At 28.3% G+C, this 27,289-nt stretch overlaps 1 protein-coding gene across 2 annotated transcripts in view; it reads left to right on the top strand.

Moving 5' to 3' along the window:
- The first annotated feature begins 1,395 nt into the window (after nucleotides 1–1,395).
- The window catches only part of LOC107441897 (synaptogenesis protein syg-2), a 154,657-nt gene continuing 128,763 nt past the window's right edge, over nucleotides 1,396–27,289 (top strand). Inside the window, exon 1 of one of the 2 annotated variants that reach the window (XM_043044077.2) lies at nucleotides 1,396–1,917. In XM_043044077.2, coding sequence (XP_042900011.1) covers nucleotides 1,836–1,917 — 82 coding nt within the window. In that variant the 5' untranslated portion in view covers nucleotides 1,396–1,835. The remainder of the gene's footprint in view (nucleotides 1,918–27,289) is intronic. The other variant, XM_043044074.2, reaches the window with a different exon arrangement.

Here is a 27,289-nt window from a genome sequence, read left to right on the forward strand (position 1 = left end):
ATTATATTACCAATATGGTGGTACACAGTCCGTTTCATAAAGGTAAAAATTCACCTTTCAAATTTCAAAGTCATTGGTTGATTTCAAACTCAATGGATATTTCACTGTTCCATGTATACTATTTACAAATGAAAAAAGATATACTGAGTGGTCCTAAAATATGTGTCAAAAATGTAAAGGTAGGTAGAGGGGACACAAATAAGCATATTTCGGATAGGAATGTGTGTGCGGTAATGGCACATTAAAGCACTAGCTTGTAAAGCAGTATGAATCATAGGAAACTGAAAAGACAAGTAAAGACTAAAGAAAATTCGATTCCCTACCGGCTCAAGACCGTACACACAATCTTATGCGAAATATGCTTAGGTCCCCTCTACCTAAATTTGCATTTTTGACATATATTTTAGGACCACCCTGTATATTTAGCCTGATGATGAGTTCACATTGGCTTAGATGAAAAATTAGAGAATATCAAAATGGTAAAAAAATTGACATGGTGAGGTTTCTAACTCGTCCATTGTGAGACATGAAGAGCAAATAAAATATTTCAACATAAAAATAAATATTGGTTTCAAAATCTCTCATGATATCAAAGAAAACCATCAATATTCTCTCTACATTTGTGAACTCATTAAAAACTAAATATTTATCTAAAATTTTAATCAAATTAAATACAATGCAAAATATTTTACAACAATGTGAAAAATTAAGCCTTAATAGCTACCTAGCCAATTATAAACTTCTTTGTAATGTTTTCTCGGGTAATTTTGATCAGTAGATAGCTGTTAAGGTTTCATGAAATCAAATTAAAATATTTAAAACAAATTCAATTACAAAACAATTTCATTCACCTATTTTTTTCAAAATTATTTATTATCATAAACTGATCCATGCATAAGATGATATAATAAAGATAATTAAATGAGATTATTCAAAATTTTGATGGAAAAAAAAGATGGTTTTATGAAATTCTTTTTCTAACTCCATAAAAATAAATTAAAAGTAGTCTATTAAAGGAATAACTTGTCACATCTAATGATTTCTGATTTTTTTCTAAATAAAATATAACGTATATAGTATTATATATAGAATTTAAAATAAAATTCGCAATATATAAACTTCTACTTCTTTCTTATTTATAGTGTTTTATTTTAAAATACAGTGAAAAGTCTAGAGAAAAAGACATATGCATGGCACGTTTCGAAATGCTAACATAAAATATTCTTAATTTAAATTTTCTTCCTCGGCTTCTGATAGAGCTTGCAGGATAAAAAACAAATTTCCAACAGTTGATTTCTTCCGTGAAAATCCATTTATTACAAATCCTGCCCAAAATCATGATAAGATGTTTTTCACACCCGTCCGAATAAAGTAACCCCTCACCCCTCTTAAAATGAGAGACATGGACTCGTTCAGCCAGCGATTCGGTCGAAGAGGAGTTTCAACCAGAGATCCTAGAGTTCTTCTCCCGAAAACACCTCTCTTCCGAATTCTAACGTCGGAATTCTCTCATCTCTCTCTGAAGAAGGAAATTTTTTCCTGAAAACAGGAGAGAGAGAAAAGTTTTCTTCAGAAAATTTAATTCCCGGAGCTTCGTGCAAAAGGAGTTCGTGGAATTTTTATCGTGCTCTTACTCTCCTATTGTTTAAACTGTCTTCAGAAGTCATTGCTTGGAAAATTGGAATTTAGTTAGTGCGGTAGTTCTTGAACAGGAAAATTATAAAAGGGAAATAAAAAGAACCTTCTTCGTTATGTTCTTATTTTGCAGGAAAAGAAATTTTCTTTTAGTGTTGATGTGAGGTATTATTTTTGGGAGTTTTCAAACAAAAGGCATCATGATACTTTCAGTGGTTTTGAAAGGATTATTTATTGTTTCTTTTCTTTGTTTAACCTCATTTGCAATGGATTCAATTAGTGGTGAGTAAACTTTTTTGTTTAAATAATTGATTATGCTTTATATTTAAGATTAAAATGTGATAAAAACTGCATATTTTTTACAGAATATCGTATACGGATTTTTCTTAGATTTTAAAAGATCTCTAGACTCTTTCTAAGATTTTATTAAATTTGAAAATGTTTAAATTTCTGTTTCAAAAACTATACAGTATCTCATGCGATTATTGGTTTAAGAAAATAGAAGCGTGTATTTAAAATAAATTACTACTTTTTTTCTTAATTAGTTCAGACAGTTTAATTTTTTCAAATATAATAAAACAGGATAAACACGATAATTTATTCATAAATTTTATGTATTCTGTTAATTTTTTTCAGTGCAGGTATCTTTAGTAATAATAATAAATTAGTGAATATAAAATGGTTATATGTTTTTCAAGACGTTTTTCCCATTGATTCGCTGTTAACTGTCAATTCATATAGTTTTTCTTTAGCAATATTATCAAGCATGTCGATTATATTTGGGAAGGGAGGAATGGAAAATAATTTACACTAAATAGTTTATCTGTAGCAGAAATTTATAAATATTATGAAATAATTAAATAATATGTATATTACTTTATGAACATCATTTAAAAAGAAATTAAAAGTCTAATCGTTCTTCTGCATTTATTTTACACATAATTATAATTAAGTAATTTAATTATAATTAGATTATATATTTAATCATAATTATAATTAGTAATATTACAGAATTATTTAAAAAAATTATTGCATGTAAATATTAAATATAATTTATTTATTTTTGATCGTGTAAGTGCCAACATGTGTCTTTTAATTAATTTTATCCCTTTTTCTCAATTAATTTTATTCTTGTATATAAAACGTAAGAGTTTAATATTCAAATTAAAAACGAAAAATATACGTGATACAAAATTTAGATGGCGATTTTTATAACTAAGTAATCTTTTTCATGCGATAAAATTCCTTAATTCGCATTTATAATCACCATATTAAACATGATAAAAAGTTAAGAAATTGAATGTGAATTATTTAACTTTTAAAATGTTATTTTTTTAAACTATTTTCCCTCCCGAAAGGTCAGATAAATATGTTTATTAACAGTTTCCATTAATTCAGAAATATAATTCTTTTGTTTTGTAAATGCAATATTTTTTTATAAAACAATATTTAATTTTAAGTCACCTTAGTAACCATGTACACTATTTAATTAGATATGTATGCAAGCGTTCACATTTATATTTTGTTTTCCACAGGTTTTTCAAGTATGTAGATGTAGATGATAAATTGTTTTTTTTTTGTAGTTATAGCCCACAACTATATTGGAGATTAATAACATTGAGAGAAATAACCAACAATGTAACCACAATTTTATACAAAGCAAAAAAAAAAGATATTTGGGTCAATTGGAATTATTATAATACGAGTGTGAATCATATCTTTTGGTAGAGTCTTTCTAATAATAAATATTTTTGGCTTTATTTTATAAGCATTTAATTTGCTGTGCGAAGTCACTACTAAATAAGTCACTACGAAGTGATTTGTTTTATTGTGGGATAAAACATAGACTAGAAAAAATAGTTTATCCGAGTCCAATTAATTGAGATTTTATGCTCACTTTTCATCGTTTAGTATATATTTGCTTTTCACTTAAAAAGTTGCTTTAAATGCTTCTTTATTACGCTTCGAAATTCAACTTGACTATAATGAAAGTCGTCAACAAAAAAAGATTTCAAGAGTGGAATAAATTTGCATGAATTACTTATGAAAATGATAATGCACAGATGATTTCGTTTAAAATTATGCAATTTTAAATATAGTCTTTATAAAGCAATGGCCCAAAGGACTTTTACTAATGAAGATTGCCTTTCATTTCAAATATCCTATATTCCTTGCTTCAAACACGCAAGAATAAATAAAGATTACCGTTTGAAAAATGTTTTGCAATTTCAGAAGAATGTAAGTAAGGAAATATTTGTGTGAAAGATGCAATGGATTTATCTTCTTCTGTAAGACACTCGTGAATAGTAGAAGCTTCAAGACTGCAGAGATAATTTGTCATCTTTCGTTAAGACTCTGAAGAATTTTAGGTTAATTTCAAAGAATATGATTCGACCAGAAATTTCATAATAGTTTGATCAGAACATATATATATATATATATGTATATATATATGTCCATTTATTCTTTTCTTGTATACAATAATCTTTTATATTTATTCTCAAAGCTACTTATTGAATTGGATTTTATTTTTGCTAACATAAATTGTTTTCTTACTTGGTTCGAACGAAAAACAATGTTCGGCAGAGAAACGTTTAGTTAGTTAATCGTTTAATCCTGGCAAAACAATAGTTTCGGGAAGATAACTCAGCTCTTAATAGGAAGCATGTAATAGGGACATATTTTCTAGATGTACCGAAATAATTTATCAGATCTGTTTATATTTCCATTTCTATACGTAGCTTTATTTTATATTGATAATTCCTAATAATTTATTTTCAATTCGTTTCAAATTCAATTTTTAAAGTTTACCCTTACTCAGACCAAAAAAAAAATGCTTATTTAAGATACAAATGTTTGACTTTTTAAAGTTAAAATTATCACCTGACAACGACTTTCAAATTGATAGCTCAATTGAATTGAATCCATTCAATTGAAATAAATGATAGCTCAGATTACGCTTCTACTCAAAAACTCTATAGGCCATATAAAGTACATAGTATTTTTTTATAAATACTTAAGAACAATCATCCAGTTTTGTTATAGAATATTTGAAGTGTTATTTTTCTGGAATTTTTACTCCTATTAAACCAATATTTAAATAAATGAAAAATAATATGACAGTAAATTATTATTTTTACCACCATTAACACAAATTATACATTTACTAACTGTTGTTTAGACATAAAATGTTTTGATTGATTTGATGATCTGGTTAGAGATTTTGTTAACCATAGCAAAACACAAAGCAAACTCAAAGAATATTTAATAAAAATCAAATGCTTTAGGAATGGTATCACCTGCAACTAAATAAACGATTCCACTATAATATGATGTTGCATTTTAATTTTTGAGAATAATTATTATTATGATTAAATTATTACTAAGTTTTCAGGAAGTTTTTAAATTACAAATAAGTTTTTAAATTTATTCTTTTGCTTTTTGCGCAAGTTTATAATTCACAAAATATGAAACGTAGTTTTATTTTCTATTAAACATTATTTAACTAAGTAAAGCAAATTTATATACATGCAGATCACCTTTGCATTATATATTTAAACATACAGATCACCATTGCTTATCTTGTCAAGTTATCTGAAATATAACTTGCAAAAGAATACCATCATTTATTGTTGAGGTTTCTTTTAAAAAATTTATTTTAAAATCTCTCATACATAGGGAAATATTAAAAACAACAGTATTTCTCTTAATTAATTCATTATCAGATTCATTATCAGTTTTAGATGTACAAAGAAAAATCTTGGAATTAAATTTTATTTTAAAGGATTTCTGATGCGATTTAAAACCCAATACTGTCCATAATAACTCATGACACCATCACTGCAGGAAAATCAGAGTGACAAGCAACATGATTAAAATAAAATATCTAGGTTTCTACATTTGTTTATTTATTCAACTCACATACATAATTTCCAGAAAATATCCACTAATTTGTTCTTACGTGCTGGTTTTACCAAACTAAATATTCTACAAAACTAAAATAATGAGTTTTTTTTTTAATCATGCATAGTATTAAAAAATTTATCATTTTTCACTGAAAACTTTTTTACACTGTTTTGTAACTTTCTACTCCTACTATTAAAATAATAATTAATAAAATATTGTTTTGAATACGTAATTTTAAAAGATGTAAATTGTGCAAAAGAAAATGAAATAATTCGCTGTTATTTTCTTAATTTTTTATTAGTTAATAGTAACTCGGAATAAATTTTTTAACTTTATAAAGGTGTACTTTACTTTTATTCTGTGTCGTCTCTGGTAAAACAAGAATGGATCATGAGAAATTGTTGTTCGTTAAAAAATACCCAATACTTTGTAAGGAATATTTCAGAAATTTTTTTTACATATATTTAATGCATTTTAATGCGTTTGTCTTAGAGAAAGTAGTTTCATATTTTACCTACAGTCACAATGAATATTAGAATTTAGAGGTCAAGAATAATGGTAATAACTATTTTTACCTCAATTTATACTAAGGTTTATGAACCTCACCCGATTAAGCGTTGGACTCGCTTTTAGTAAATTGGATAAGAGTGAATCAAACTACCTGACATCTTCCCAGATTAGACCCGTTTGTTTTAGCTTTGCTTTACAGATAGAAATCACGGTGTATTTCTATTTCAATTTTTTTCTGGGTTTTGTGAAAGGGACGTAATTTAAAAAGAGAATTCTAACTAACAAATTTATTCACCCTTTTTCTTATTCTATCATTCAATCTATATCCACTGAAAAGCTTGGAAGATTGACGTAGACGTGTGTATGTAAATAGAATAGATATGCTTCCAATCAGAGTATCACTGAGGCAGTTATCAGAGCCTTCAGAAGAAAGTTTCCACACAAAAAAAATTAGATCGGTTCTTGCAGCCACAGTGACAGGTAATCAAAGTTTAAGAAAGTTTAACAGAGTGACAGTCGGTGCATGACAGATAGAATTTTGCACATTCGAGGTAGGGATAAAATTTGAATCTTCGTGCTCGAGCATTTTACAAGTGTACCGGAAATATCGTTAATATTGTAAAACATTTTATCTTCGAAATCACCACCGGTGGAAAGAGATCGCGAGAGAAGAGCGAGACCGAGGATTGCTCACGAGAATCATTATATGTGAAAGAAGTGCAAACCTTCTTCAAATTGCCAACCGGGTTTTAATACTGGGTATTAGAAAGTAAGTGCCTGCGTGCTAATGAACTGTTCAACAGACTATCACTGATATTGACATTCGGAGTTCAGACACTATTCACATACCACCAATGACTAGACGACTGAAAACTTTAAGGCTCAGCTGGGTCCACCAACACCACTGTTGTTAACTGCAAATATGCTTTACTTGAGAAGTTTTATTTGCAATTTAATCTGATGGACGGACAGGTATGGATATGCAGACAAACTCTAGAAACCGTAGAACATATCAACAGATGATTACTTATGGTGCTGGATGCTCCGTCATAGTATAAGAGGTAAGTAGGGAAATGCGACACCTAACTCGGCAAGAGAAGCTAAAAACCCTTAAATAAAGGTGTAAAAAATACACCTAAGTCAGAAAATGAGATTATGTTTTGCACCAAAAACAGCCTCATTAATAAACCTCAATTTCAACCACATTTACATCTCACAAAATCAATCTCATGTATAATTCATAAGAAAAAAAATTACTTGAGTTCTGGTGAAATTATTCATACCTCAAATATACGTAATTGCTTAAAGTGTAGCAAAAATTATCTGTACACCTCAAAACCAACCTCCTTAACTCGTTGCTCTAACGTAGATTTCCATCAACATCAAAACAATATCAAGTGTGAATAGAACAACTTTATACACCTTGATTATATACCTAGGGAGGTAGATATTTTAAGGTTGTCTTTCAACTTCGATTAAACCTCAAATCAACCTTGACATCTCAAACCAACCGCAAATAAACCTCAAAAATACATTAAATTTCTGAAAGGGAAATGGCTCCAAAAACACTTATTTGACTTTAGACGCTTCGATTGACAATTAAAATCTCCTAATCTGAACAAAGTTGAGCACATTAGGAATGCTTTGCAACGTGATAATCAATAGAGATCTCAACCACATCATATGCTTGTAAATTCAATGACAGCCCGATAGTTTCAGAATTTACAGAAGTGAAACCACTAAGATTTTATGGAATATTATCCAATGACCGGGGCGACTAAATGGCATTAAGCAGTTCTACCTTTTTTGAGGGGAGGAAGGAGTTATGCATTAATTCAAAATTGAATATTAAATTCTGAAAGCACACAGAGATTCCTAAGTTTTGAAACAGTAATATCCAGTTCAATAAGAATATTGGTGTCATCACCAAGTACTACATACAATTTCGCTTTATCGTGGAAGGCCTTCTGATATAATTCCTATTTTTTGCTGTTAAATAAACTAATGAATGTGATTAATTAGATAATAATCATAACAAAATTAAGATAAATTTAAATAGATGTTTGTTTATTATTGATATTCATATACTATTCGCAATAATTATAGAAATGTTACACATAGCGTTATATTTACGAGTTAAAAAACTGACTTTATTTTTTATTGGATGACGTTGTCTTTTGAAGTACAAAATGTGAATTATAAATTAAGTTACAAATGAATTGTATAAGGAATAAATATGAAGAAAATATTTTTCATATCGTCTTTAAGCATTATTTGTTTGAAGATTATCGGAAGTTGAATAAAATTTAACAAATGAAGTTTCTTTCTCCCATTTACCAAAAAGTTAGACCTGATACTCTTGCCTTCCAATTTAAAAAACATTTCTTTAATAATTACATTTGGCTAACCATTATTGCGGTTGCTTTTGCGTAATTTGATGTCTGTTCTCATAAGAAGGAGCAGACAATTTACCATTTTCATTGCTTAAAGTCATAGAGAAGATCTGTCAGAACGATAGCAAGTCAGTGTTTCTCAAGCAAAGACTTGAAATACACATTGATAGTTGCCTAAATACACTTATTATCAACAACAGTCACATGATACTCATATCACATTATTGTATTATATCGGAATATTACAATATCGAGTTACCACTAAAATAACAGGCAGAAGTAGTTAATCACGAAACATAGTAAAAAAACTTCATTATTTAATCAATTTAAATTCAATTAACATCAGTTCTAAGTGTAGCTAATCTCGAACTAAAATATAATGTACTGCATACTATGTATAAATGTTTTAAAACAGTAGATTTGGTGCGTTATGTCTTTTTTTGAACTTTGTCCCTTTGAACCCTACATTTAATTCAATGCAATGCATACTACGTATACTAAAAAGAGTATAAGTAGCAAATATGCTACTGGACAAGAAGCTAAAATAGTGTACTAAAAATATTTTACTAAGTTTCTGATTACTTTTTATTGATATTTCATATGATAAGTTTCATTATTTTCTGTATAAGTGAGAAAAGGTTATAATATATATATATATATATATTACTATAATATACTATAAAAGATATATATATACTATATATTATATCTTTTGCTCTGATGTAATATTTTTCATTAAATTAGCAAAATGAGTAATGAATACTCAAAAGACATATCGGATACTTAAAAGGAATTATAGTGCATCTTCACCAAATAGTAAAAAAAGAAAAAAAAGGACAGTTTTAAGAAGAAAAGGCTTGTAAATACTTCAGGAACGACTTTATTTCGGTTTTCAGCAAATTCAGAGACTTAAATAAGAAGCCGCGCTGCATTATCTTGCTTTGTTTTGTCTAGATAACAAGGAAAAAACACAGCTACTGTAGTTTTGCATCTTAAGATGCTTTTACAATGCAGCGAATATTCATTGTTAACGATGCAATAAAAAGTACCGCCAGGGTTTTAGTTCTTTTGTTCTTAAACATTTAAGGTGGCTTTTTAGCTACTTTTTCTTCTCGAATTCAAACTTTTCTTTCTAAGACATTTGTAAGAAATTATTCTGTATAATACTTAGGAGACATGTTAATACCTATAATTAACGTATGATTTTATTTATTGTAAAATACATTTTTTATTAGTTGTAAAAAATACGTTTAAGAGTAAACTTAGTTTTTTACTATGATCAAGATTCATGCATTCATTTTTTTAAAAAAAATACATTTTTCGCTAAAAATGAATTATTTGCTATATATATATATATATATATATATATATATATATATANATGGTATATATATATATATATATACTGAGTTTACGACTGGTGACTAGCTTTGCATTTTTGAACCCAATCGAGAAGACTCCTGGATCAAGACAAGCATTAGGAAAAACAAGCCTTTGTGGTGGAGGACTTTTCGGTGGAACTAACTCGCATTTGCTTTATATGGAGAGGAAAACCATAGTTCGGCTGACGACAAGGGGATTCGAAGCCCTAATCTGCTTGTCATTGAGGATATTTCACGTTAGCAGTGTGGTGGGAGCGAGCCGGGAGCAGAGTCAGCATCAGTCAACAATCGGTGTAATTCGAACCTGGGCCACCTCATTGGGAGGTGAATGCTCTATCCCCTGAAAAATTGGGCCTAAAAGTATATATGTATCTAAGTACGTAAGTATATGTATAATTGGAATTAAAAGAATAATAACTATGAGGTATTTATTTTACTTGCCTCCACTAAGACCATCCATACCCAAAAATATGGTGTTTTCGAGGTTGACAAGTGAGAAACGGTATACTTGATGTAGAAAATGAGGTTATGCTTTCAGCCAAAAACAGCATTATCAATAAATCTAAATTTCAATCATATTTACACCTCATAAATAGTTAAGCACTACTTTTAGTTGAAATCGGGGGAAATAATTCACTCTTCAAATATACTTCTTTGCTTGAAGTTAAGAAACTAATAGTAGAACTAATATTGATTCAGATGTATAGAGGCCGGTTCAATATTTGGATCCCTTAATGTTAGTTTTTTTGAGTATTCTCCATATCTCGATAAAGTTTTAAAAGAAATGAAAAGTTTTTGCACACAATTATAAAATTCGTTTTAGCTAAAGATGATTCCATGAAAAAAAATAAATTTTAATAATTATTATTTTTTTTATTTTATTTAATAATAGTCAAAAAAATTTTGAATTTTGAAATATAAAATTCTTGACATTATTTTAAAGTATTTAATTTTTGCATGGCGAAATACAAATTTTCAGCGAAATTGGTCGAATAGTTCCTGAGAAATCAAATTTTAAAAATACGACTTTTTTAAAATATGGTATATATGATAACTTTCATTAAGAATGTAGATGAGGTACTCTGTTTTGTTATCCTCGTAGAATTATGATTATTGTAAGCATACTAAACATATCTTTAATATTTCCCTGTAAAACTGTTTTCCCAATTTATAAATATATCAAAATATTTTTCTTTGTCTTTAAAATTAGCAGCTGTTTGTACCCCACAAACTGATATAACTTTATAAATAATACTGATAATACATTATAAATGATACTGATGGTACTTTATAAATAATACTGATAATACTTTATGATAATACTCTGAAAATGTTTCACAATATCTAAAAAAAATAAAATAGTTTTGCTACTTCATATTCCATTACACCTTTGAAAAATATTTGTATAAGTGAATAATATCTTTTGAAACTATACGAATTACTTTAAAAGCTATTTTTGCGAATTCTAACGGTTTTATAAACACAAATAAAATATAAATAAATGATATGTAGACAAAAAATATCTATACGTTTATTTTCTTTCTCGTAAATTGAAAAAAAAAATTCCGAAATACCTGCTACTTTTTTGACTCTCAACTGAATAACAACGGAAATCAATTTCAAATGATGGCATACTTTTTCCTTTGGGTATAGAAGATCCATTTCATAAATACTCGATTTCGCACCAAAAGAATGAAAACAACTTTTCAATTTTTAGCTCCCTTAGTATCGATGAGGACGAAAAATATCTTATAGATACACTTGAAAAGTTAGAATAGGAAAAAAATTTGACTTTTTTTCTCCATTTTGAAAACTGAAGAAGACTTCAATGATTTATGTATGCACTGATATGAAAATCGATGAGGTCGACTAGTCGCGAACTTTGGCGTCACCCATAAACGATTTAGTCTCACATATGGCCTGCAGGAGACGAAAAATTGAATATCTTTATAGAGTTTTCATTATCACTCAGTATTGGATTTTTTATGTTTTTTTATATTCATAAAGGAGAAGTTTTTACACTGAAAATATTATTATGACTGCTAATTCTTTCTTTATAAAAGTCTAGGGGTAATTTTAAATAACTTTCGTTTTTAAAAGAAAATGAAAGTAATGTTAAATTTTCGGTGTTTTATTTTCTGCAGTCATAAGTGAAGTAATTTGTTCTTATTTAGTTTTTAAGGCTACAAATTTCAGAATTAAATGTTTCAAAAGTAACGTGATTTGCAAAAAATAATACGCTAATAAAAAGTGACTTTTATTTATGTAAATTTTTTTAAATGTTCTTTTCTTCGTATAGAATACTTATTAAATAATTAACCTAATAATTATAACGTTTTTGAAGGAATTTGGGAAGTAACTAAGCGTTCCAATGGCTACGTAATTCGCAAAAATCATGTGCTGATAGATATAGGCATTAACATATGTTAATTTGCTTAAGGAAATCGTTTTTTAAAAAAATAATATTTATTAAATATAACAATACTATCCTCATTGATTTGGTTGACGGGAATTTTATTGCTAACAATTATTAGGTATGCACTGATATGAAAATTGATGAAGTTGACAAGACCCGTACTTTGGCGTCTCCTATAAACTTTTTAGTCTCACATATGGCCTGCAGCAGACGAAAAATTGAATATCTTTATAGAGTTTTCATTATCACTCAGTATTGGATTTTTTATGTTTTCTTATATTCATGAAGGAAAAGTTCTTACACTGAAAATATTATTACGACTGCTAATTCTTTCCTTATAAAAGTCTAGGGGTAATTTTAAATAACTTTCGTTTTTAAAAGAAGATGAAAGTAATGTTAAAATTTCAGTGTTTTATTTTTGACAGTGATAAAGGAAGTCGTTTGTTCTTATTTATCAAGACTACAAATTTCAGAATCAAACGTTTCAATAGCAATGTGATTTGAAAAAAATAATACTCTGATAGACATTGAGGATTATTTGCGCTACTTTCTTTCAAAAAAGGTTCTTTTTCATGTGGAATATTTCTTAAATAAATAAACTAACAATAATAACGTTTTTGAAGAAATTTTGAAAGAAACTAAACGTTACAACGTCAACGCGATTTGCAAAACTCAATGAGATGATAGATATTAACAGTAATACATGCTAATTTGCTTAAGATAAATGTTTTTAAAAAATTTCAAATTTCTTAAATAAACTAATAATACAATCCTCATTGTTTTGGTAATCGGGAATTTTATTGGTAATAATTATTAGGTATAACGCACTGATATGAAAATTGATGAAGTTGATTAGTATTGAAGTTTGGAGTCACCCATAAGCGAGTTAGCCTCACATAAGTCCTGCAGGAGACGAAAAATTAAATATCTTTTTTAAGTTTTCATTATTCCTCATCATTGGATTTTTTATGTTGCTTTTTATATTCATGACGGAGAAAGTATTTAAATTGAAAATAATGTTTTGACTGCTAATTCTTTCTTTGTACATGTCCAGGTCTACTTTGAAATCACTTAATGGAAAGCAATGTTAGAATTTCAGTGTTTTATTTTTTGACAATGATAAATTAATTCATTTATTCTAATTTAGTTCTTAAAGCTACAAAGGTCTCAATAGAGACGTGATTTGCAAAAAATAATGCTCTGAAAGAAATTGGCATGCTAATTTGTTTAATAAAAGTGTTTTTAACATTTTGAATATTTATTAAATAATTTAACTAATAATACAATCTTCGTTGTTTGGGTAGACGGGAATTTTGTAGATAATAGTTATTAGGTTTTCACTGATATAAAAATTAATCATGTCAACTTGTCACAAACTTTGGCGTCACCCATAAACGATATAGTCTCACATATGACCTGCAGGAGACGAAAAACTGATTACTTTTAATGAGTTTTCATTATCACTCAGTATTGATTTTGTTTCGTTTTTTAATATTTTTGAAGGAGAAGGTTTCGTCTGTGAAAATATTATTATGCCTGTTAATTCTTTCTTTCATTTGAATAATTTCCGAAATTCGTTTGTTCTAATTTTGTTTTTTAAAGTTAGAATGCCCTGGATTAACTGTTGCAACAGCAACGATTAATGAGCTGATAGATATTGACATTAATTTACGTGAATTTGTTTAAAAATATTTTTAATATTTCAAATATTTCTTAAATAATTAAACTAATATTACAATATTCATATATTTGCATGACACTAATTATGTAGACATTATTATGTCCACACTCATATAAAAATGCATGAAGTCGACTAATCGTGAATTCTCCCGTCACGTCACCTATAGACAATTTAGTTTCCAGTAGAGAAAAAATTTTATATCTTCATAGAATCTTCATTTTCATAACTTGAGTTTATGTTTTTTATATGTTTCTGAAAGATACGTTTTTTACGGTGACAATAATACCACTGCTGACTTTTTCGTTGTGAATGACTCCGATAATTGCTTTTATTTTTGGAAGAAAATAAAAATTAGTTTAGAATTTTAGTGTTTCATTTTTAAGCAGTGATAGAATCACTCCTGCGAAATATAGGATTAACTTCCAATAAATAACGTCATTTTGATAAATAGCGTCGTTTTTAATGGCGAAAATACCAGGATTTAGTTTTGCGATAGCGATAATTTGTGTTATAGATATATCAAACCTTTCGAATATTCATTTAAAACTTATCTAATACTACAATCCTCAATATGATGATTGACGTGACTGATGTTGGCAATACTTATTATAATTGTGCTGATATACAAATCAATGAAGAGAACTTGATGCAAATTTTGGTGTTTTTCATAAGTGGTTTAGTCTCTTATAGAGCCTGCAAAAAACGAAAAATCAATTTTGGCTATTGAGTTTTCCGCATTGGTTTTGAATGCGTCATTTATATCTCTCTCTATTTCGTTGGGTTACATTTAATAATTATTCAGGTAGAGACGTGGTGGCTCAGGAGGTAGAGCGTTTGCCTCCCAATGAGGTGAATCTAGTTCGAATCCCAGCCATGGTCGATACGAATTTCGCACCTATTTTGCACCAACCACAGTGCTAAGTGAAATATCCTCAGTGGTAGAAGGATCATGGTTTAGAGTGTCCTTGCCATCATGCTAACCGTGGAAGGTATTCTCAGTTTCCCCCTCCATGTAAAGCAAATACGGGTTAGTTCACTCAAAAAGTTCTCCAAGAAGGCAAATTTCTTCCAATACTTGATCTATGAGTTCGCTTGTCTTCTGGATTAGGTATTAAATTACAAGGCTATGGAAATGGACATTGGTAGTCGTAAATTAAAAATTGAGTCGCCTACTCAACGACGGTCATAAAATAAAGTAATTCAAGTAGTGTTGAATAATTAGTTATATGTAAAATATTTATTTAGAATAATTTTGTATTTTTATAGAAATCAAAATTTAGTTACAAAATAATTATTTGAATTTATGTTTTATCCTTTTTAAAATGGCTATACAACTTTTAAACATTATAACGGTGTTGTGGTGCCGCAAACTGTCATACTAATGATCGGTGAAGGGTCTTACCTTTTTCAAGCAATAGAATACATGTATTATACAATACTCAAGTTATTTGTCAAGTGGTGAGTGAGGAAGTAACACAGCACGTAATGGATCATTGGAATGCGTTTTCTAATTTATCTCACAGCAGCGATGGGAGAAATTTAAATACTTCTGCCACCTACTATGCTGAAATGTCTAAAATTAACTCAGCGTAGTTAATGTGATTTAATGACTACCGGCGTGGTTTGAAATTATTACTAAAATTCAATAAATAAAGAACTTTTGCTATATCGTGAACATCTCTAGAAAAAAAGTTTGTCGAAGTACTTCCGCGCTGACTTAGCCACGACCAACAGTTAAACAGGGAAATGATTTGGTTAATATATTGTTTAAAACTAATAAAGGTGTTAGGTTTAGAGGAAGGTTTGAAGAATTAGAATATTTAAATAAAGTCCTGCTGTACATTCGGCTTGGTTACCAGTAAAGTTCATATGTTGTACAAAATAATTTAAATAATAAAGGTCACCAAGCTGGTCTCCAAAGATGGCTAGTATATTAATAAAGGAGAAATTTTAGGTATGAAAAATATTATCTTTATAAATGTCCCTAGGTAATTCAAAATTGTTTTTTCAAGGAACTTGAAAATTATATGAGAAATTATGTTTCATTTTTCAACAGTGATAAAACCATTAGATAAAAATACCAAACTAATCTCGAGTATATGATGTCATTCGCACTAAACTAATTTTTAAAGCATCAAATTTGAATATGAACAAGAAATATCTACGAGTTATAGAGAGATTCATGATTTAGTGAAGATTGAAATTATTTATTCATGCTTAAAAATTTAATTAAAAAAAATGTAAACTAATTATGAAAAATATTTTTTGATTTGGTGAGAATTATGCACTAAACAAAATCTGATACTCTTCCGTACCGTATTACCGTATTTTATGACAGAGATATTCTCGTAAAAATAACATAATTCTTGTAACTTTAAGCCAAACATAAATAAATCATACATAAACCAAAGATAGATAGAAATAAGATATTCTAGTAAGCACAAACAGAAATATACATTTTTTAAGCCATTTATATGGTAAGGAGTTCCGTTCTTATGGTAACGTTATCATATAAATGGTTACACATTTATTATGTGTTTAAAAAATATTTTACTAAATATGTATTAGGTTTTATTACCACATATTTATTAAAAGATACAAAACTGAGAAGTATATTTAAGTAAATAAATACTTTGCATGCCATACTCTAATGTATCATGATGAGATCACCCAATTTTATTACAGATTATAATACAATATGTTATTTTTAAAGTGCTTCTGCAAAAATTACCATGCTCCTCAATGTATAAAACTCTGCAGTTAACACCTCATTCAGAAACACGATTAGTTTTACCATATTTATGTAATTTTGACCATACTTTTTTTAAATTTGTATTCACTAATTGCATGCATTGATCTGAAAATCAATGAAGTCAGCATTGGTGTCCCCTATACACAATTTTTTCCCACAGGTAGATTACAATGGACAAAAAATTTATTTCGTTTATAGAGTTGGTTTTCATTGTCTATCAATATTGCTTTTATAAGTTTTTGTTTCTGTTCAAAAAGCAAAGTTTTAATTGTGAAAATACAATTTATTTCCACTTATGTATTTATCCTGATAAATCAAATCGTGGGGAAATTTTAAAGAGATTTAGTTTTTGAAAGTAAATAATCTAAAACTCTGTCTTTCATTTTTTTCATAAGAACATGTTTTTTTCTATTCATAAAAGAACTTTTCGATGGTGAAAATGTAATTAATGGCCTTTAATCCTTTATCTGAGTAGATGAATTCACAGGGTATTTTTTTAAAGTGGTGAGATAATCGGTACAGTTGTTTATTTGCATTTATTTGGTACTGTTTTAAACATTTATAACGTTTTTTTAATTGATAAAACTAAATACACAAACGCTATTGTTGGGAATTATGTAAGCACTATTATTGTGAAGGCTCTGATTCGTTAATCTAGGAGGTTAACGTGTCATACACATTGCTGTCACGTATAAACGAAATTTGTTTTCAATAGGAATTTACGCTTTTTTGCAGTAGATTGGATTAATCTTATAATTTCTATATAAATAAAAATTGTAATCGGAAGCATTTATAATATATTGTCAGTCATGTCCTTATTTTTGTGTATGTCTAGTAGCAAAATGTATTCTCTATTAAGATGAGTCTTAAAACATATATTTAGTTATTGAATTTTCATAAATTTCCAAACTTTTTATTAAAGCACATAAACAAGTAAAATTATTTTATTTTGGAAATAATTTCTTTCCAATTTTTGAAAGATTCGTTTAAATTTTTGAACCTTAGTTGAGGTGTAAAATAATGATATTGATTTCATAACAAATGATATTATTTTGTTACTTATCGTATTTACACATTCTTGCAATTTTGTGTGCATATGTATATATATATATATATACAGGTGGTTATCAAAATAATGGAAACACCCTAGATTATGAAGGTGTTCTGCTGTAAATGTTTTCTTTATGAAGGTATCTCCTAACATAATTGTTGACACTGGAGACCCCAGACGCTGATTGAGCTCTGCGGTCACTTTGGCTGCAGTTGTTTTCTTTTTAGACATTACAATCCGCTTCACTACCCGTCGGTCTCTTTCTCCTTCCGTCCACTATTTTGCTTTGCTGAACTTGTCTTTCCGCGCTGTGTGCATGCTGTCATGACTTTAGACACCGTACCTCTAGAAACGCCTAATAACTGGGATGTATCGGTCACTGTTGCTCCAACTAGTCGGGCTCCTACAATTTGGCGACTCTGAAAATCTGTGAGGTCTGACATTTTACGCTTCTAACAGAAAATCAAAACGTAGACAACTCTGCTAAAGCTCTCTCATACCACCTAATATATTTACTTTTTATATTAAAAAAAACTGATGTGTAAGATTATATTTTAATGCTTTTGAAGCGAATTCTTAAATGACCCTTTTATTCACAAGTGTTTCCATTATTTTGATAATCACCTGTATATAAATACATTTATATANTATTCGGTAATAAGAAATACAATTTTGAAGACCAGATTATTTGGTAATCAGTTGCCCTATTAACGAAAAAATTACCGAATGATTAATTTAAATACCGTATATTTTGGTTTTTATAAACCAAATTATGTTTTTTTTTATCAGACATATAATTAAGATATAGAATGGTAATTTTACCAGAATATTTTTACTCCTTGCATTTTGGATCCTGAACAGAATTAAAAAGAGTGTATAATGGACATTTTTACTTTCTTAAAAAAAAAAACAGTTTTATGCTGAACCATAGCTTCCATACATTTAACAAAGTACGATACAGATGTGCTGCAGCTTTAATAAAGGGTTAAATTTAACCGTATTCTAGTCTTAGTCAATCATAATATCGACTATATTTGAACTAAATTATAGTTCAACGTAGTTCTGAATTTCTAACTGTGCAATTTAATTGAAAGCGTCTTTTAAAAGCAATATTTTCTAATACATTTGTTTACTTCATACTCAATGCACAAATGAAAAAGGTCATAAATTATCCTTTAAATACTCTCAAAAAATATAGTTTTGCATCAAACCGTAATATTGTACTTATTACTTTTTTTGAATCATAAATATGACGAAAAAGTGTTGTAATCTTCATAAAAGTCTAAATTAAACCATATGTCAGTTTAAGTTAAACCAGAGATTTGTGAAACCATTCTAAGGAGATACGAAATACTAATCGCGAAATTATATTCAGGAAGTACGATTATATGATTTAACTAATCATGGAATTAGATTTATGAAGTAGTATTATATGAAACTTAATGTGAAATTATGTTTAGAAAGAACGATTATATTATTTAACTTATTGTAAAATCATATTTAGGAAGTGCGATTATGTGATTTAACTTTAATCCATAACTGGGTTGAAAATAATATAAACGATATCATCGCTCAACATATTACAAAGTGTAATGTAAGTTTTTTTTATTAACAGAACAAAATTTTAAACAAAAATTTATTTAGCAAAAAAGACTTGCTTCGACAATAAAATAGTATTTATAAAATACAAAACTATTTTTTAATGAAGTTTTCTATTTTAAAGTTGAGTTTACGTTGGTATGCATATCATTTTCTGCAAAAGTACTGCACTGCTCAAAGCAATTAAAGGATATTAAAAGTCTTGTATAAAATAACAGTAAAAGCAAATTCTGTTTACATAAAATGGAAGAAGAGAGTCACAATTGAGATTTTTTCTTATATTAAAACTTCACAGTAAGAAAAAAATTGAGAGTTTGACGTCAAAGAAGATTCTTCAACAGCAGCAAATTTCAAAATTCAAAATTCAACTTAATGTAAGACAAACGGAAAAGAATAATCGACATTCAGTAAGCACGCTGTCCTGAGACCTATTGTACTCCCTTACTCTGCAGTGCAGCAATTGGAGATGACAATTGCAGGGCACATCATGCTAACTTGATAAATGATTAACGTTTGGAGGAAGGAATCACACGAATCATTTGGCCAGCGTGTTCTCCGGACATGAAAAAAAATCGAGCATGTTTGAGACGTTCTAGGCAGACGAATTGCTGGACGCCTACCACCCCCACAATATCTCCAAGAATTGGAAAGAGCTACTTTGGAGGAATGGGGCAGAATACCAAAGTCATTCATTAATAACCTCATTGACTCGATGCAACGTTGCTGACCGTCCTGGAAACCATACCTCCTACTAAAAGCGATTTTCTTTTAAAAGAACTCCTTTTGTTAGTTGTCTTTCTCATATGCACAAATTGTGTTTTTTTTGTTTTTGTACCCAAATGCGCAATCAACGAATTTTTTTCTGACAAACAAGTATCATTTTTATCTCTAATAGCCTACTACGCTTGTCAATAATGTATCAATCATTCACACAATTTTCCCGATGCAAGATCAACTCACAACCTCAACATCCTTTGATGGTTTCGAGCAGTGTATTTTTTATAACGACATTGCTTTACGGAATTATTTTTAAAAATGAAGTTTAAGAAAATATGAATATAAAAAGCAAAATGGAGTTCCTTAATGTATACGAATCAGTAAGCATCTTCAGCGAAAATATTTCTCCCAAATTGATAGTTAATTTAATTGCTTAATGGCCCAATTTAGGTAATTACCTAACTGGCAATTCTATTTAAGGAGAAATAAGCTTTTTGATAAGTTAATCTAGATAGGTAATATTCAGGAAAATAAAGGGAAAGAAACATTCTTAAATAACTGAACTAAGAAAAAGAAAATCGATTCTTCTGAGACCATTATTATTTCTTAAGTTCATGACTACATGAATATCTATTTTTTAAGAATGGGTTGTAATACAACATTAAAGGAATATAATTAATTATAAATATTATGGTTTTAGTGCAAATATATAAATATGTATTCTTTTAGTTTTAATTGTTGAAGAGGTTTTCCTAAATAATACATAAGATAAAATAATATCGCTTATAAAAAAATTCTTTTGAGTTTGTTTTGAAGTTTACAGCGTAAAAAAATACACCTGAGGTAGAAAATGAGACTGAGTTTTGCCCCAACAATAACCTGATCAGTAAACTTCGATTTCAACCTCATTTACTCCTCATGAAATCAGCCTCATACGAACTTGAGTGATACTTTTAGTTGAAACCCAGTGAATCATTTGCACCTCAAATAGTCTTTTTTCCCCTCCGTATAGGAAATTAACCTGCACATTTCAAAAACAACATGTCTAAGCTGGTTGCCCTGAGGTAGATTTTTATCAACCCCAAAACAACCTCAACTGTGAGTAAAGCAACTTCATAGACTTTGATTATGAACTTTGGAATGTTGATTTTTTAAGGTTGTTTTTGAAGTCAACTTCAAATAAACCTCAAATAAATTTTAGCATTTCAAAACGACCAAAAAAAAAATCTAAAAAAAACATTAAATTTTGGTGGGGGCTATTTTCGAAAGTTAATGTTGAGAGCTAAAAATAAATATCCTTTATTTTCATATCTCAACAAAGTTAAAGCCATTTTACGACATTTTCTTCTAATTTTCCTCTTCTTTTTGTTCAATGTGTCTGCATACATTTAATTAGGATACAATTTTTGTTTCTCATTTTCCGAGTGTAGAAAAATAAACTTTTCATTTAACACATTTCTCTCTCTTGAAACAAAACTCATCGCCCTTTTCTCAGAAGGCTTTTTCTCGTGTTCAGTACTTGTGGCATTCATTATATGATCCTACGATAATACTATTGTTTTTTTTTAAATTGTGAATTACTTTGGAAACGTATTTAAGATTTTTTTCGGTGAATCAACCTATGTAATTACAGTGCGAAAAAGGTTACAGTTGCTGACCATCCTGAATAATTTTTGATCTAATCATCGAATTTTCAAGTTCTGGAATTGAAGCTAAATAGTCCAAACCAATTCGACAATGAATAGTCCGAAGGGGGTCTCAAATATGCTAATTTATTAGCACAAACAATATATAAAATATGATATTCGATATAAAACGGTACTTTTTTTAAATAAACATACCGTTTTTTCGACGAATTTAGATATTTGACCCCAAAATGTTCAGCAATCTGAGAAATATGGGTTCAATAATTTGGACAGGAGAGCGGCCCAAAATTCGAACTTTTTAATAAAAGTTTTATTTCGCCTTAATCGAGCACTTAAGCATATTTAGAAATAATTCTAAGCGAACATAATTTGCTAAATAAAATTCATTTATCCGAAATTACTTCGATGCAAAATGTAACTTTCAGTTAATATTTATTTTTTTTATCATTACTTAATAACAATCGAAAATCGTTTGAATTGCAATGTATACTATTTGTTCACATCATTCTGAAGAATACAGTTGCAATGGCAAAGTACAAAATTTCAGCTGAGATAGTTACTGAGAAATCGAAATTTAAAAAAGTTATTTTTGTTAAAACAATTTTGAACCTCTCTATGACAAAATTCTCTTGAAAAAACTATTGGAGTCATATTTCCGGGATTGAGGCTATCCCCTTCATTTTGCACGTCAAAAATTTCAATCCGTTGAAAAACGTCTGTCTGTTTTCAGTCTGATTTCACAACTGAAAATATCGTCTGCATTAAGTCTAATCTGTCTAATAATTTAGCACATTATAAGTCACAATCTCGAACAATTAAGATTGAGTCATATCCGATCATTAGACCAAAAAAATTACAGGAAGGTCAGCTTTCATTATCAGTATTTTAAATTTGTAGTGTTTTCATTTTTATCGGTATTAAAATCATTTTCTGAGCCAGCAGTGCGTGACTAGACCTTGCATCATTATTTCAGTTCAATTCCTTGGGGAAAGGCAAACTTCAATAAATTTAAGAACAAAATTGAATTCAGGAAAATTCTGTAATTAGTTTATTTTTTAAAAGTGACAATTTGAGAAATTAATTTCATTCTCAGAGGAAAAAGAATGAATAAAAACGAGTAAAATGTTAAATTAACTTCTGATTATTCATTATTGGGACTATATTTATTCCTCATAAAAGAAAAGGTGCAAGTAAAAGTTCAACTTTGGGCAAATTACTGTAAAAAACCAATAAACATAATGAGCATAAACTGACAAAACAAAATAAAATTATTATGATTTTCTCCTCACCACCATAAATTATTTTAACTCCACTGCCTATGGATACTGAAAAATATCTTTTGCTGCACTCTTCTAACACACCTCTGTAATGAATTGATTGCATGACACTGACATATGATTGCATCACACTGACATATGATTGCATCCCAGAATATGTTTCGAGGAAAGGAGTTCATTATTCAAGCATTATATAAGATTTAAATAAAGAAAATATAAAAAAACAATACATAATTTAAACTATTTTATTGGCTAATTTATTTTCCATAGAAAAAAAAGGAAATGTAACAATTGAAACCTAATTTAAATTATAAAATTTATATAAAGACTCTATTCTTGTCAGTTTCTTCGTTAAACCCAGTTTCATTATTTCAAATATTATTTGTAGCATTCTACAAATGCTTATGTTAAGATGATGAAACGTGTGGCTACAATAACTGGAGATTTGACTGTCATTAACGGAATCTTTAATTAACGTTTTGTGTTTTTCTCCTACAGATTATTATTTTTTTCTTCATAAATTTGATTTTTATGGTGCCTTTTTTCGCCACAAGACGTGCAGAATTTTCTGTTTGAGTACATTAGATAAAATTTTGTAAATTGCAAAAAGTAAACAAATGTCTATTCTTTCATGTTTTAATAAATAGCAAAATAAAATAAAAGATCATGGTTATAGTAAAGTAAATACAGACAAATCAAACATTTACCGTACACAAAATATTTCGTTTTTTCGAATATTTATTTTGTTCACTGCACGTTGATCATTGTTGCAATATCAATAATAATATCATGTTGTTATCCACAAAAAGAAACGTTATTTTACATTTTAAGAAAATAAAAGCTATTATAATTTTTAGATCCCAATTGCTTCCCTCTAACAATAAAGTATATTTTTTGTTTAAGCCTTTAATTTGTATAATGGATGTTTTTTGTTGTAACAACAACAATAGGGACCAATTTTTAACTAATTGACAAACAAAGACAACTGCATTTTAGATTTAAATACAAATACATAATAATTATGTTTACTTCTTAATCCTTTGCTCACGTATAACTAAGAGGAAGAGTTGTACTCTGAGAATCAGAACTGTATTACTTTCTTAAGTATTTTACAAAAGAAGTGGTTCAGAATTAAAATAATATCAAGTTTTCTACACTCTAATTTTTTAAACCAGTTACATATATCACTTTTCAAGCATCTTGTCATAAGTATAATTTTGGTTTCTTTAGAGATTTTAGATTCCATTTTACTTTCATAGATTACAAAGATTACTTTTTTAAATAGTTCACAAAAAGAATGAAACTTTATTAAAGTTTCTATGAGTTAAATAGGATAGAGTGCAGACAAACATTCTGAAAGCATATTTATTTTCTCCTTTACACATTCAATTAAAATGTCGTTTACGATTTGGGCCAGTTTCAATAGTTAATCAACAGTTGGTCCAGTTTCAATAATCTATATTACTCCTCATGTAGGATTTAATCTTAACTTGGATAACATCCATTTATAAGCCTATATTTAAATTCTATAGTAATATGGATTTTAAATATGGATTATATTGAATTATTTTCCATTGACTACATTTCTTAAGTACTTTTGAGTACTTACAATCATGAAAATAGAATAGAGTGCTCCATATCTTATACACAAGATAAAATACTCAGTTTTTGCAGTATCTATTCTTATTTACCTATTTGATTGAATATGTTATTTCTACCTTTTATTTACTCAAGTAATCGAAAATGTCACTAACCGATCTGACCATTTTCATGATTTAGGAATTCATATTAATAATATGGAATCTAAACGTGGATTACATCCCCTGATTAGATTCTATTCAGATTCCATAGTAATATGGTATGTGAAAATGGATCAAGTGGGTTCCATACTTATGTGTCTTATAGCAAAAGTGAAACTTTATGGAAGTTTCTAAAAATAAAAATAGCATCAAGTGATGTATTTTTTAATCGCCTTCAGCAGAATCTCACTCTTTCACTTACGTATTTATCCACTAAATCAAAGATGTCATTTACCATTTTAACCATTTTCAAAATTTTAAATTTAATATTGATATGAAACTAGTAGCTGAAAACAAAAATACATAAAATGAAAAATAAAGACTTTTTGTTTTATTTTTTTCTTATCAATATTTTTGCCCATTGTTCTTTTTGGAAACATTTAGGGCGGAAAGAAACAGACCGTTGAGTTTGCTTCAGATTTCCTAAATATGTTTCGATACACGTTAACGGTAAACGCCAAAAAATATTTCATTTTTTCTAACTTTTCCTGAACAACAATTTCTTATCACTAAGTAACGGCATAGCTTGTGGTCTGCACATGAAGACTTGTTTTCTTATTTTATTTATAACTTTTTATAACTTTCTCCTGGGCAGATGGTTTAAAGAAAGTAAGAAAAAACAAGAATGAAAAACTTAGAAGAAAAAAAGAGGGGGGCAGTGTGTACCGATGTCATTTTTTAGAGTTGGCAAAGTTTCAAGATTGGCCGAAGTTTAAATGAAAAATAGAATCTCCAGAAACTGAAAATTTCTAAAGTGCACTTTGTACATTACGTAAAAGAATGGGGCCAATAAAGTGCAGTGAGAATTTATCGTGTCCTATCAATTTAAATTAGGAATTATTTTTGATAAAAAAATATTTATGTCAAGCAAAAGCTTTCAAAACTGACAAACCGGATCAATTTCATTTTAGCTTAAATAGAAGAGGAATTAAAATAATTAAAATGAAATAATTTGTGAAACATAATTGCGTAATTAGTAAAAAAGGAACATCTAACAGATATATAATATTCTTTTTTAAAAAAAAAAATTTTAATTAGTGCTCTATTAACTTAAATGTATTCGTGGTTATGAATTATGCTTTTATAATATATTTAACTCAATAATTTAACTTTCTAATTTTAAATTATACTATTTAAACTTTGATTTTCAATTATTTCTGTAATTTTAATTCGCTCATATTGATTTGATTACTTATTATTTAGTGAATGCAAAATTATCACATATCTATTATATATTTATAATTATGTATTATGCTGAAGGAAAAAGGAACATAAACATTGTCCTAGTAGAACTACAGGTTTAACGAAGTCATAAAATAATTGATAAAATACACTTACAAGACTCCTCAGACTGAAATATATACCACATACAAAATTTTAAAAAATAAATGAATAAATAACGAGGAAAAGCTTAAATTTCATATTTTTAAAAGACGTACTTTTCTTAATTGCACTTACAGGAAATACTTGTTGTTTTTCGTAAAAATATATTCATATCGAGCTTAAACTACTGGGAAATTGACAAAATGACTTTTCTTACGGAAAATTATGAAAACAGGGCTTTAAAGTGTGAACGTTTTATTGCGATTACTAGTTTTTTTGTTTTATAGCTTTTGCAGATGTTAAATTTATTATTATAACCCTTTTACATTAATGTATCATTGAACCTGCTGATATTGTTAGAAAGGCAAAGAGGATATCTAATGAAAAGACATGTATATTTAACTTCTGAAACACTAGAACTGTATTTTATCATTTCATCTTGTAATCCTTTTTGGTAAATTGGCCTATTGATATTGATCTACAATTCACTAATTATACAGTATAAGACATTTAGAGTGCTAAATTTTATTTATTTGAGTAACAGTATCTAAAGTAAGAACAATGCAAATAATTAGGCATTTTTTACCCTCCCGAATTATATATATATTGTTGTCGTGTCAACTAATGTTAATTTATCACATGCAAAATGCATATATACCTCACAATTATGCATAGTCACTAACACTTGGTAACTCTAAACAATGCGCCTAATCTAGTTCCCGATGCTTTAAACTGCAAACTACTGTATCCATACGATAGAATGCGGTATTTTGATAATATACAACATTTAATCTACTAACAATGCGAGGACTGGAGTTATTGTCGTGTGACTCAGGCATCTTCTTTAAAACGTATTATATTATTTATGAAGGTATTAGTAAATATTTGTGAACCAAAATATAGCTATGTTACAATTTAATATGCATAAATATAAGTTTTTTAATGCAGCGGAATATGGGATAATACCAAGTTTGAATAATATTTTTTTTCGAAATCTAAGAGTTTTATCGTGAAAATTAAAAGAAAAATATAAACGTGGAATGAGTATATCTTCTTACCAAATAAGTCACGTTCTTTTTTGTGCACGTCAGCGTTGTAGTAGCGTAAAATCATCATGCAAGGTAATTGAGGAACAAAGGTAAACCACAATTTTTGTTTTAACATGCTTCGTTTGGTCATTACAACACTTTTAGGGGTTCATA

This window comes from Parasteatoda tepidariorum, chromosome 1 (genome assembly GCF_043381705.1).
Source record: "Parasteatoda tepidariorum isolate YZ-2023 chromosome 1, CAS_Ptep_4.0, whole genome shotgun sequence".
NCBI lineage: Eukaryota > Metazoa > Arthropoda > Arachnida > Araneae > Theridiidae > Parasteatoda > Parasteatoda tepidariorum.